Source organism: Chionomys nivalis, chromosome 7 (genome assembly GCF_950005125.1).
Source record: "Chionomys nivalis chromosome 7, mChiNiv1.1, whole genome shotgun sequence".
In the NCBI taxonomy this organism is placed as follows: domain Eukaryota; kingdom Metazoa; phylum Chordata; class Mammalia; order Rodentia; family Cricetidae; genus Chionomys; species Chionomys nivalis.
In genome coordinates, this window is record NC_080092.1 from 95,362,654 (window position 1) to 95,377,312 (window position 14,659).

Consider the following 14,659-nt stretch of genomic DNA (forward strand, 5'->3'; position numbering starts at 1 on the left):
CTCTGAGTGCACCAGCTAATCTCTCCCTGTTCCTTCTCTCCAGCCCTCAATATTCTGCTAGCCCACACCTCTAAGCTCCTAGTTGACACCCTCTGTTTGATAATGCAGTCACTAGCCTCTGCATCACCCAAGTCTGCCCCTCTCCTTCCCACACCCGTCAGTTACTCCTGTCTCACAGACCTAGGCCCTCTGCTCTTTGACTCTTCTTTGAAGACATTGCATCATCTGCTAGGCAAACTCTCCTCTATTACATCCAGGATCTCGGTATGCTCAAGTGTATCCAATGTTTAGAAAAAAATGTAAGCAAGAGTTGATACTGAATCCACACACTTCATCTGAACTGCTAGAAAAGCTTCACCATGCTGGGCTGACAGACATGTCTTACCCTAAGAAACTACATCTGTGGTGGAGTCTGTCAGTGGGTAGAGGCTCCATGGAGAAATATCATTGTGAGAGTTATCTCCCTGGGTCTTTACATCCACTTATGATGCTCCTATACATGTGTCCTCCCTTTGGAAATCAATAGCACTAACTCAAGGCAGGCTTGAGCCTGAGGGTAGAGAGAGAGGTCTGACCTGAATGTCTGGGGTGAATGGAGATGGTGATGCTGCAGCTAAGCCTATTAGCCCCCCTGCAAAGAGCATCAAGGATGGAGATGGTGATGCTGTGGCTAACTCTATGAGGTCCCCTGCAAAGAGAATTAAGGAAGAAACTGGCAAGCAGTCAACAAATCGGCCATGTTCTGAGCTGAGGAAGTCCAGTGGATGCCCAGACGATATGATATCTCCTCACCATTAGGCCCACACCTGTCTCTGGATATCTGTTTATCTCCCCAAGGTGGACTTGACCAGTTTCTAAAGTGAACAATGATGGACCCTCAGTTAACACTATGCACAGAAGACCCCCAGAAATATAGAGTGGCACCAGGGCACTCACTGTCCCTTTCTCTACTGCTGATCTGAAAAAAAAAAAACACTGAGATTCACTTTCAAGCTATTTTCAGTCCAGCCAAGCAGATGCTGAACTCGGACACATGCTCTCTGGTCATAGGGACAGAAGGAGACTTCAAGATCATAGTGAGTTAAAAGGATCAGATAAGGCAAAAGAATGCTGTGTGTTTGGAAGAATGAACAGTGAAGATGATCAGACAGACATCAAATCCTCTGGGATTTTTCTAGAGAGAGAACATGGCCCAGGATCCAAGTCTATGAGGGACACGTTCCTCAGGGAACCTCTTCTCTATAGGAAGGAGGTGATTGTTGCCATTGGGGACAATGACCTGAGATGTTTTTATGTCACAGTGCTCAAGGGGCTAGGCTTGTGTTCAAGAACCTCCTAGAGGATTCTTACCCTTTGGAACTGACATGAGAGCAGAATCCAAGAAATCCAGAGAAGGGAAAGGGGGACCTCCAACATGGGACCCAGGGAAGTCTTGTTCCCTTTTGGGGATTGGTGGGGGATGTTTGAGACTGTCTCATTATGTAGCCCTGACTGTCCTGGAACTCACTCTGTAGACCAAGCTGGCCTCGAACCCACAGAGCCTCACCTGCCTTCACCTCTCCAGCACTGGGATTAAATGTGTGTGCCATTACTGCCAGCCTCATTCCCTCTTTAATGCTGAGGACTTCACAGGAGTCTGATACCTAAGACTCACAGATAATCAAGATCCTCCCTTGAGATATGGGAATGGTGAAGTCCAGAATCCAAATACCGCTGCCTCCATGCAAAGTCAATTCAGAGAACGATGTATGCTTTGCCATGTCTGCAGGACTGAGTCCCTCCCAGGTAATTCCTGGGATGTTTCACTACATAGCTCTTGGGTAGCTCATTCTAAATTTCCCTCAGGAATCTTCTGAAGCCTGTTCACCCAGAAGACAGCACAGAGCATGCTCAGAAGCAGTGGTAGCTTCAGGAAGACCAGGACCTGGAAGTGGATGCTGCTGAGCAGAGACCTGTGGGCACATGAGGATGGACAATGAGTTCAAGGGGAGGTTCCAGGACCCATCCATCTCCTCCCACATTTCCTAATGCCAGAATAAAACTAGGAAATGATTCAAGGATGTCTGTTCTTGTGGTCCCACCTCCCTGTCTCTTGTTAAGGAGAGGTGATTGGTGAAGAGAGGAAAGGGTTCTAAGTAGACACAGTTTTCTAGACACATGGACCAGAGATACCTACTGTCTCCCAGGTATTAATTGAGTTTATTGGTGGTAGGGCAGAGGTTGCATAGCACAGGCTGACTTCCTGACACAGTTATGACTTTGAACCTCTGTATCTTTTGTGGTTGATTCTCTGGTGCACATTGCAGATGTATACTACAGTATCCAATCTGAGGATCGAACTCTGGGCTTTGTGCATGTTAGGCAACTAAGCTACATCCCCAGCCTTCAGTTGACTTCTTGAAACTAGTTCTCCTGAATTTCCCTCCCAGTTGGAGGCCTAGAGGCACTGTATTAGTCAGGCTTTCTATTACTGCAATAAAACACCATGACTAAAAAGCAAGCTGGGGAGGAAAGGGTTTATTCTGCTTACACTTCAGCATGGCTATTTATTACCACAGGAAGTCAGGACAGGACCTCAAGCAGGGCAGGAACCTGCAGGCAGGAGCTGATGCAGAGACCATGTGGTGTAGAAGGTCCTTCTGTCTTTGTGTTGTTTTCATTGGTTAATAAAGAAACTGCTTTGGGCCTGTTAATAGGGCAGAACTTAGGTAGGCAAGGGGATGGAACTGAATGTTAGGAGAAAGGAGGCAGAGGCAGAGAGAGATGCCATGGATCCGGCTGAGATAGATACTGGGAATTTTATCCGGTAAGCCACGGCCACATGGCAATACAGAGATTAATAGAAATGAGTTAAATTAACATAAGAGTTAGCCAATAAGAAGTTAGAGCTAATGGGCCAAGCAGTGATTTAATGAATACAGTTTCTGTGTGATTATTTTGGTTCCGGGCAGCTGGGATGAGCAAGCAGCCACCCCCTACAACAACCATGGAGAAGTGTTGCTTACTGGCTTGCTCCCCATGGTCTGCTCATCTGGCTTTCTTACAGAAGGCAGGACCACCAGTTCAAGGGTGGCATCACCCACAATGGTCTGCTCCTTTCCCCATCAATTACTAATTAAGAAATGTACTATAGTCAGATCTTATGGAGGCATTTCTCAGTCGAGCTTCCCTCCTTTCAGATGACTCTAGTTTGTGTGTCAAGCTGACACGAGACTAGCTAGCACAGGCATCATAGCCCTTTCTGAGTTCATCTGGCAGAGACGGAAGAACGAGCGCAAACTTCAGCCTGGAGCTGAGCCTGCTTTTCATGAGCAGCTCCTGGGAGCAAGAACCCCAGCTGAACAAAGACCTTTGCATTTATCTGTTTTGTGGGGCTCGGAGATGGAACAAAGGTTGCTAGACCTAGTGGCAGGCACTCAGTGGGTACACTGAATCACCTCCCTGGTTTTCAATGATGACTTTTGAAAGAGGCACAGAGCTAGGACTCAAAGTCTAGAGTCCAGTGGGGAGGATAGAAAAGAGAGGTGGGAATGGGAAGGATCTGTGACTCTACAAAACACAGACTCCTTTCTGAGCCTGTGTCTCTCCAGCCCCTTCGCCATACTTGGCATCCACATGTAGGCTTAGAGAATTTGAAAGCTGAGATCAGAGGGAAGGAAATACCACTCAATAGTAAGGTCCCCTCAATGTGGGTGACACTGCCAGCCCCCAGAATCCTAAGCACCTGACTCTCTCCAGGCCTTGGATCCTTACCATAGTTGGAGGAGGAACACCTCAATGAAGCTAACCCTCAGGTGTCCAGCGTTCACTAGTGGGAGGATGGGAGTTGTAGCTGGGAGTGTGGTCTCCACGGTAGTTGGGGCTGTTGGAGATAAAGATGGATATCAGTTCACCGCGTGGTCCCAAGCCTGTGCTAAATCAGTATCTGTGTGGATCTGTCTAAGGCAAACCTCAGCCACATCGTGGGTTTGTCTCTGAGGCCTGAAGGAGCCTTCCTGCCAAAACACTGGCCAATGTCTCATCTCAAACTTTCTTCCCATCCCCCTCTCACTCTGCCCGAGGGAGGGCAGAAGGGTTTTCCAGGGGTCCCTCCCTGCTTGGCAAGATGCCCATGAGAGGGAGTGTGAAAGAAAACAGCTCAGCTTGTGGCCCAAAGATTCTCCAAGAGACCATGGAAGGTTCTCAAGCATCCTTCAATTAAAGATCACTTTAACTCACCATGTGGTAGTGGCGTAAGTCTTTAAGCCCAGTACTTGGGAGGCAGAGGCAGGAGGATCTCAGTGAGTTCAAGGCCAGCCTGGTTTACAAAGCAAGTTCCAGGACAGCCAGGACTGTTACACAGAGAAATCCTGTCATGAAACAACAACAACAATAATAATAAATGATAAATTTTACCACTAAGGAGGAGTTAGATCATCCCTTGGCTCCTCCTAGAGACATCAGGTGTCGGGTCGTTTGTGTGACCTATCCCTCAAAGCCCCTCCTATGGTGGATAGGTCAACCATCTCTCCCCAACCCCACTGAGACAAGGACAGCACTCAGAGGCACCCTTCAAGACAATGCCCACCCATGTCCCACGCCCAGACACTTCCTCAAAGCTCTGTAGCTGGAGCCAGCATAGCCTTACCTGGGAAAATATGTACCTTTACAAGGACCGCGGGGTCACGTGACCATGAATCCCAGATAAAGAAAGTCTGAATCTTGCACCAGTAAGATCCAGCATCATCTAGGCTGAGGTCCTCCATGGTCACCGTCATGGTGAAGTTCTCTGCATGGTCTCTGATGGACACTCAGCCATTCTTCTTTTCCTCCCCACTTCCTTCGATTTCCACAAGAGTTTCGCATTCCGTGTCGTGCGGTCCTCGACACCAGTATTTCACGTGGTCCTTGTATGACTCTCCATATTGACACTGCACATGGAGAGAGCCTCCCACGTAGCCAGACACTGAGCCAGGGCCCGTCAGAGAGAAGCAGCCTGGAAAACATAAGCCGGAGTCGAGGCCTCCTTCCCGACGGGCCTGGAAGGAACTTTCCCCAAGTCATGGGGAGATCTGGGAAGAGGACCTGTAGGGACATTTGTACTTGGGGACCCAAACCAAATGGACTGGAGTCTGTGGCAAAGACACGGAGAAACCTGTCCCCAGTGGAGACTTGGCACCAAGTGACCACACAGGGACCCCGCCTTTAGGGACGGTTAAGTGAGGTCAAGACTGGCACAAAGTTAGATCGCATGAAAATCACTTCCTCTGGACTCAAGTTTCTGCATTCTGGAATCTTCTGCAAGTCAAACTTGCTCTTTAAAAATTCTACTTCTTAATTGCATGTGGAGGAGTCTTCCTCACACTCAGAAGGCTAAGACAGGGGGATTTTGAGTTTGAGGACAGCCTCAACTACATAGTGAATTTCAAGCCAGCCTGAGCTACATAGCAGACCATCTCAAAACAAACAAACAAACAAACAGAAAATCCTGATTTACTCCACTATTGCAAGCAGGCTGTGTACCCTGCTATAAGTTACTTCGTATTGTGTAAAATGCTTTTCCAGACTGTGTCTTGCCATGAGAGACTATATATATGTGTGTGTATATTGGTTTTTTTGAGACAGGGTTTCTCTGTGTAGTCCTTGTTGTCCTGAAACTCTTCTGTAGATCAGTCTGGCCTTAAACTCACAGAAATCCTCCTGCCTCTGCCTCCTGAGTGCTGGAATTAAAGATGTTCACCACTACTGCCTAGAAAGACTCTATTTCTTTTAAAAAAAAATTTATAGCCAGGCAGTGGTGGCGGACACCTTTAATCCCAGCACTCAGGAGGCAGAGGCAGGCGGATCTCTGTGAGTTCAAGACCAGTCTGGTCTATAAGAACAAGTTCCAAGGCAGGCTCCAAAACTGTAGGGAAACCCTGTTTCGAAGAAAAAAATATATTGTATTTTATGTGTGTGGTGTGCACACCCACAGAGGTCAGAAGAGAACCCCTGGAACTACAGTTACAGATGGTTGTGAGCCTCCATGTGGGTTCTAAGAACCAATCGGTCCTCTGTGAGACCAATGAGTGCTCTTGATCATGGAGTCATCTATTCAGTCCCAAGGAACCATACTTTGCAAGCAGCTTTTGACGATTTGAGGATGGAGGATAGCTGCACACATCAGAGTGGACACAGACGCCAGCATCCCCACCACCCACATGGCCCAGGCTGATAGCGGACATATTCCTAGAAGGAGAAAGAGGCCACCCTCTAGATTTATTGGGGTAAGCTGAGACTGTAGGGGTAGGATACATGGGCAGTACAGAGAGAAAGGGAAAATATGTGAACATGAGAAGGCTGTGGAGTCTGCTTGTCCTGGAATCTGATTGGAGTCTCTCACCAGCAGATGAGAACATTCTAGCACAATCAGTATTTGCTGTAAAGGCTGCTGTCATAGAGTTGACATTCACTTCATATATAGATATTTAGTGTTAAAACGGCAATGGCCCATGCTTAAGATTTGAATGTGCATGCCCTTGGGTAAGGCTTTTTCCTTTCCTCACATTGCCCAAGAAAGTGGTATCTTAGAGAAACGCTGTCTTGAAAAACAAACAAAAAACAATAACAAAGAAAACCAGACAAAGGACTTTTTTTTTTTTTTTGGATAAGCCTTGTTCCCTTGACCTGTGAGCCCAAAACCCTTGCTCCCCTAAGTTGCTTCTTGTTGGGTGGTGCTTTGTTATAGCAGCAACAAAACTAATACATTGTAGCAGCGCAACCAGCAGGAAGCCTCCTGAGATGTGATACATTGTAGCAGTGTGACCAGCAGGAAGCCTCCTGAGATATGATACATTGTAGCAGTGTGACCAGCAGGAAGCCTCCTGAGATATGATACATTGTAGCAGTGTGACCAGCAGGAAGCCTCCTGAGATGTGATACATTGTAGCAGTGTAACCAACAGGAAGCCTCTTGAGATGTGATACATTGTAGCAGTGTGACCAGCAGGAAGCCTCCTGAGCTGTTTCTTGAACAGAACAAGCTTGTCTTGATTCTAGACGCTTCCATAGCCAGTGGTGAGCGCTCAGTGGAGGAGATGGATCTAAGCTTCGTTTTCAGTTCTTGTAGTTGCTGAAGGGACACTAGACCCCTCAAACTGTGGCTCCGGCAGGCTCCCCTTTTCCCCCATACCCTTTGCATTGCTAAAAAACCGTTAGATTACATTCCTAAAGCTAGCCATCAAGGTCTGTTCCCTTATTCAGCCACTTCCTCCTCCTGAGGCTGACTACTAAGATCCAGCAATCAAAAGCCCCCTTTAGCTCACCTAATTAACATACCTAACTAAAATTAAACAACTCATCCTAACGTGAGGGTTCCCCTTTACCTTTACAAGCAGGCTTTGAGGCATGTGTCTCCTCTCTATCCAGAGGCAGCCTTTGGATACTCCTCCCCCCTTTGCCACCTCGCTCCTTTACCACCGCAACCTAGTCTACTCTAACACAGACCTCCCCTTCTTCTCCTCTTAGGAACACCCGCAAGATCATTTGCTGCTGTATTTCTGCCTGAGTCAGATGCAGTCTCTTTAACTTTTCTTCCCTGATTAATAAAGGCTCTCTCTGTGAAACAGATGTTTGGGTGTAGTCAGTGCCTACTCTGGGGTTTAGGAGGAAGTCCCCATGGTGTGGGTAGGGTCTCCTTTAATTGCCTCTACTGTGTGTCTGTAAGATGGGGACACTGTTGCCTTCCCTGCCTAGGTTACAAGTGGCTCAAAGGCTAAAATGGCATTAGCATGTACTACAGGCTCCACAGGCTGCTGAAAACACATGGTTCTCAACATTCTGCACTTCAATTATTTCTCCTTTTGTTTTTCCATTAAAAATTATTATTAGCCTGGTCCACAGAGCTAGTTCCAGGACAGGCTCCAAAGCCACAGAGAAACCCTGTCTCAAAAAAAACTGAAAAAAAAATTATTATTATTTCATTAAATATTAAAATTATCATGGGCATGGTGATGCATGCTCTTAATCTCAGCACTCAGGAGGCAGGGGCAGGTGGATCTCTGTGAATTTGAGGCCAGCCTGGTCTACAGAATGAATTCCAAGACAGCAAAGGCTGTTGCACAGAGAAACCCTGTCTCAAACAAACAAGCAAACAAAACCCTAAAAACAAAAATTATTTTATTCAAATTATGCCTTCTAAAAGAGAAGGCTCTGTGTGAGTCATCTTTGAAAGGTCTCGTGCTGGTTCAAAACCACATTTGCTGAACGGAGCAACTCAGCTAGACATGGTGTCATCTCAACTGGAAGACAGCAGGTGACAGAACTGAACAATATCTTCAGTGTGTTGTGAGAGCCTGAGTCAGCTGAGGGCATGGCGACTCTGACTGCATGAGTCTGGGGAGCCAGACTGTTAGACAGTTTTACCCAAATTCCAATCTGAGCATTTGTACAGTATTCACACCTCCGGATAGGGATTGCCTTCCTTCTCCAGGCTCCTCCCCGCCAGGCAGCGGGTCATGGTGGTGCTCTCAGCGCCACCACGCAGCCAGTGGGGCACCTCAAGCCAGAGGCCAGGACTCTGGTAGCCACTGATCCAATCAAACCTAAGAACTTCCAGAATTTGCAGGAACCTACCTCTCTACTACATAGCAACAGGGCCAGGACAGAAATGTCTTTTGTGTTTTTGTTTTTGAGATAGGGTTTCACTATTGTAGCCAGATCAGCCCTGATCATGAGATCTTCTTGCCTCTGCCTCATGAGTGCTGGGATCAAGGCATGAGGCATCACACACAGGGCGTTATTTTATTTAATAAGATGTCCTCGGGTTCATTCATGTTTTGATAAATATCAGTACTGATTTGAGCATTGCAAAATGTGTACAGACATCAAAATAGCATATGGTACCCCAGAAGTGTGTGCAATCATCTTGTCAATCAAAGAAAATTCTAATAACACTGCAAACCTGGAAGTGTGGACCACACAATATACAATGAATAGTAGTTCTAGTTTCTGCCCAGAATATCAGGACCCAGAGCTGTATGACCCAGAGCCTAGGATAGAACAAAGCACAACTAGAGAAAAAGTGTCAATGACGCCTAATGATATTCTGCTATGCTCATAGATTGGTACCTAACCCAGCTGTCTTTAGAGAGGATTCATCCAGCAACCGATGGAAACAGATGCAGAGACCCTCAATCAAACATTAGACCAAACTCGGGGAATCTTGCTGAAGAGAGGGAGGAAGGATTGTAGGAGCCAGAGGGGTCAAGGACATCACAAGAAAACCCTCAATATCAACTAACATGGGTTCATGAACCAACAACCAGGGAGCCCGCATGGGACTGACTTAGGCCCTCTGCATACACGTGACAGTTGTGTAACTTGGTCTTCTTGTGGAACTCAATCAGAGGGAGCAGGGGCTGCCTCTGACTCTTTTGCTGGCTTTTGAGACCCTATTCCTCATACTGGGTCCCCTTGCCCAGCCTTAATACAAAGGGAGGTACTTAATCTTACTGCAACTTTATAGGCCATGTTCTGCTAATATCCCATGGGAGGTCTGCCCCTTTCTGAATTGAAAAAGAAAAGCAGTGGATTAGGGGCTCAGAAGGGAGGTCGGGGAGGGACTGGGAGGAGAGAAGGGAGAGGGAACTGTGGTCCAGATGTAAAAGAAATATGTTTTTAAAAAAAAAAGAAGTTCTGGTTCCTCATTAAATTTTTGTTTCTTTGTTGGTGGGGGCATGGCGTTAGTAGAGGTCAGAGGATGACTTTAGGAGTCAGTTCTCTCCTTCCATTTTGTGGACTTTAAGGATCAGACTCAAGGCTTGTATGGCAAGCTCTCTCACCCATGAGCCAGCTCACTGGCACTAGCTTTAATCCTTTTATTTTGGTTTTGTTGATGCTGTTGTTGTTTGGTTTTGTTTTTCTTTATCTTTCTTTTCTTTCCTCCTCCTTCTTTTTCTTTAGACAAGGTCTCCTTGGTAAGCCAAAGCTGGCCTCAACTTCGCAGTCCTCTTGTCTCAGGCCTTTGAGCACTACGACTACCTGGTGTGCGCCTCCCTGCCTGGCTATTTCTGTTGGTTTTATATCAGAAACCACTTCCTTTCTCTTGACCTTTCCCATACCTACTCTGGAATTGTCCCTACCATCTTTCTTTCTATCTTTTTCTCGTTCCTCATTCTCAGGCTTACAATATAAACCCTTGTGGGTCTTCTCTAGGAATACCAAATGACTGACTTTCCCCAGACCACGTTTACCACCTTGGGTGGGTGCAGTGGGTGGAGAGGAATTCTGTGGAAGAGGAGGACAATATGCCAGAGCTGAGATGCAGGAGAGTGCATTTTATGTCAGTACAAATTAGTTCAATTTTAAATCTGGGTGTAAGCGCTTGCCCGCCCAGATGCAAATGCATCTGAAAAGGTGAATGGGCTGGATGGGGATGCCAGCCAGTTCCTGAAGGATGGGCAAAAAGAGGGTCTCATCTTCCGTTTAACTGCGCTGAGCTACAGCACTTGGGTAATTTTGTCAGATGTAAACAAGCTCACTCAAAGAAGCAGGAGTGGTCCGCTTCGTGGTGTTTGCTGGTTACTGTGGTGTCGATATTCTCATCATACCTGACTTTAACCTGCTATTTACTGTAGAGAAGGGAAAAGCCTGGAGTTGTCTCCTGTGATCTGGGACAAGGCAGCTCCAATCATCAAAGTTTCTGAAATCTACTCCAGTAATTACAAAATTTCCACCAACTCTCCAAACTGTATGAAGAGTGTATCATCATCATCACCACCTTCATCTTCACCATCCTCATCACTATCATTATCGTCATCACTGTCACCATTACCACCACCACCACCATCACCACCATCACCACCACTACCACCATCACCACCATCATCACCATTACCGTCATCATCACCATCATCACCATCATCACCATCACCACCATCACCACCATCATCACCATCACCATCATCACCATCATCACTGCTACCACCATCACCACCATCATCACTGCTACCACCATCATCACCATCATCACCATTACCACCATCATCATCACCACCATCATCACCATCACCACCATCATCACCACTACCACCATCACCACCATCACCATCACCATCATCACCACCATCACCACCATCATCACCATTACCACCATCACCACCATCATCATCACCACCACCATCATCATCACCACCATCATCACCACCACTATCATCATCACCACCATCACCACCATCGCCACCATTACCACCATCACCACCATCATCATCACCACCACCATTATCACCATCATCATCACCACCACCATTATCACCACCATCATCACCATCACCACCATCACCACCATCATCATCATCATCACCACCATCATCACCATTACCATCACCACCATCACCACCATCATCATCACCACCATCATCACCATCACCACCATCACCACCATCATCACCATCATCACCTTCAGTCAGGGCAGTTCAAGTGTCTTATAAGTGTGACACTATGAATCTAATAGTCTGATGTAGCCTAAAGATCTAGATTTTGTTTTGTTGTCTGTTTGTTGTTCTACTGTTTTATACCAGGCTTTCATGGAGCCAAAGCTGGCCTGTGAACTAGCTACTTAGCTAAGGATGTCCTTAAGCTTCTGATCCTCCTGCCTCTGTCTCCCAAGGGCTGGCAGGTGTGTGCTACAACTCCTGGTGAAAGATCTAGATTACGATGATGGTGAGGGATCATGGAGATCATCCAGTCTCCTCTTACTTTACTCATAAGAAGGCTATGTTTAGGGACCATCAAGACGTCCCAGTGGTTTGCTGTGCAAACATGGCCGTCATAGTTAGGTCCCTAGAAACCGCATAATGGTGGAAGAAGAGAACTGGTTCTACAAAACCAGCCTCTGACCTCGCTTTCCCACCCATAACCTCACACACATGAAAGAACGCATGTCATTAAAAAAGGAAAGAATGTAAGCAAAAAGGTCAAGACCATGATGTGAATACCCACTGAAATGTTTACCTGAGCTAATGGGAGCTCACCAGCTCTAGCTGAACTGGAAAGAAACCAGCATAGGACCAAACTAGACCACCTGAATGTGGGTGACAGTTGTATGGCTGGGCCAGATGAGGGGACACTGACAGTGGCACCAGGAATTATCCCTACTGCTTCTACTGGCTTTTGGGGATCCTATTCTCTTTGGATGGATACTTTGCTCAGCCTAGAAATAGTGGGGAGGGCCTTGAACCTTCCACAAAGCAATGTTCCTTCCCCTTTCTGGGAAGTGGATGGGGGAAGGTGAAGGGAATGGGAGGAGGGGAGGAAGTGAGAACTGAGATTGGTATGTAAAATGAAAAAAAAGATAGTTTGTTTTCTTTTTTTAAAAAAAGGAAAGAAAAGCAAACTATGTGTGATCAGAATTACTCAGCTGGTCTCCTCCCTTTAGATCCTAGCCTTCCTCTATTGCTGGTGGGGTGCAAACCTGTACAGCTGCTTTGGAAATCAGAAATTTCTTAGAAAATTAAGAAACAATCTACCTCAAGACTCAGCAATGCCGCTATTGGGCATATACCCAAAAGACACTCAATCATACCACAAGGACATGTGCTCAGCTATGTTCATAGAAGCATTATTGGTAATAGCCAGAACCTGGAAGCAACCTAGATGCCCCTCATCTGAAGAATGGATAAAGTGGTACATTTACATGATGGAATGCTACACAGTGATAAAAAGTAATGACATCTTGAAATTTGCAGGCAAATGGGTGGATCTAGAAAAAAAAAAAACATATTGAGCGAGGTAATCCAGACCCAGAAAGACAAATATAACATGTACTTACTCATAAGTGGCTTTAGACATAAAGATAAGCCAGCCCACAGGCCACAACCCCAGAGAACCTAGACAACAAAGAGGATCCTAAGAGAAACACGCATGGATCTACATAGGAAGATGAAAAAGACAAGATCTCCTGAGTAAACTGGGAGCATGGGGGGTCACAGGAGGGTAGAAGAGAAGAGGAGAGGAAGAGAGGGGAGGGAAGAAAAATGTATAGCTCAATAAAAACAGTAAAAAAAAATAAACTTAAAAATAAATAAATCCGAGTCTTTAAAGTCTATGTTCTGTTGGGTCCATAAAAAAATAAATAAATAAATAAATAAATAAATAAATAAATAAATAAAAAAACCTCATCTGCAAGGATGAGAAAGATTCTCTAATCTTCATCCTCAACTATTTTCCACAGGAAAATGTGTTTTCTTCCTTGTCTGTTTCTGTTTGTTTTTTTAAGACAGAGGTCCCGCCATGTAGACAAGTCTTTCTCTCACAGAGATCCACCCTGCCCTGACTGGAATTAAAGGCATGCACCACCATGCTTGGCCCTTTTGAAGATTTTTATTAAAGGCAAGATCATACGATGTAGTCAAGGCAGGCCTACAAGCTGCCATCCTCCTGCCTCAGCCTCCTGTGTGCTGTGGTTACAGGCGCACACCTATCACACCTGCTGATGCATTATTTCTTACACACCTTTCTAACCTTTTTAAACGAAACATCAGGAAGATGAAGCTGTTGCCACTTCTGCACTCCCAGTCTTTAGGATCTCCGTCTACACTCAATATAAATTATGGCTTCTTTGTTCAACACCTGTTCATCCATCAAGACTGACTTCTATGAAGCCTCCATTCCTCTGAGAGCAAAACTAGGGGCCCCTGGTGTGTTCTATTTCTCCATGAATGCTCTTGTTGTAGCAAGTCCCCCACCATAGTAAAATTGCTTGGCTGCCTCATTCAAATAGGACTCCCTTGACTGAGGAATTTGCTTATAGTTACAGCATCCAGAACAAACCAGGCATACAGCTGCTACTTGATAAAGGTTTGTAGAGTCCACGGAAGAATGTTGAAGTATACAGATAGAGAAGGAGATGAGCAAATGGATGTGTCCACTGCCCCTCTTCTGCTGACACCTCGATTCTGGCTTAAACCCAGGAATCTCACTCTCCCACCCTCTGCGAAGCTAGGTTCACAGAAGCATAGAGCCACTCACCTCGCAGGCAGAGAAGGAGCAGACCTGGGCCCAGCCACATGCTCCTGCCTCGCTTGGTGTTTGCTGTCTCCAGAAAAATGCAGGTGGCCGCGGGAATAAAGATGTGTGTGGCAGAACCCTGGCGCCCACCTCCTTGTTCAAGATTTCTCTGGGTTAGTCTTTCATTTACTTCTTTCTCGCTCTGAACTACTTCCCAATTTAACAAAAGGGGAAGATGAGCAAGAGCCGCTTCAGGGAAGAAACAGCTCCTCCTGCACTTTGGCGCGAGTGCCACAGCTGAACCTTCAGGAAAGCCAGATGCTGTGTGTGAAAACTCCAGCCCAGGAAATCCCTGTTTCTCCCACTCCACTTATTTCTTAGTACACTTCCTCGCTCTCCATAGCTTTCCTCTGCTACAGTTATCAGTTTTGGGGTGATGAGGGCCCCCACTCAAAGAGCAGAGATGAACACTCTGTGTCTCTCAACAATTACTTGTGTGAAGTTGACTTCACACCTCCTCCTCCTCCAGCCCAGCATCCCAATATCCCTCCAGGCTCAACCTTCTGACTTCCTGCAGGCCAACACTACTTAAGTTATCAGGTGTTCATCTAATTCAGAATCAAGGTCGCCACCACTCAAGGTCCAAATTCCAGAGTCATGCCAACTCAAACCCTGCTTCCATCATTTTATAGTAT

At 46.2% G+C, this 14,659-nt stretch overlaps 1 protein-coding gene across 1 annotated transcript; it reads right to left on the bottom strand.

Annotated features, from left to right (window-relative positions):
- Positions 1-1,462: 1,462 nt before the first annotated feature.
- Positions 1,463-14,099, bottom strand: Cd300e (CD300e molecule). Its single transcript, XM_057776885.1, is given in 4 exon segments — positions 1,463-1,952; positions 3,754-3,862; positions 4,628-4,975; positions 13,986-14,099. Coding segments are annotated over 4 exon segments (624 nt in total). The 5' UTR covers positions 14,026-14,099; the 3' UTR covers positions 1,463-1,825.
- Positions 14,100-14,659: the final 560 nt, after the last annotated feature.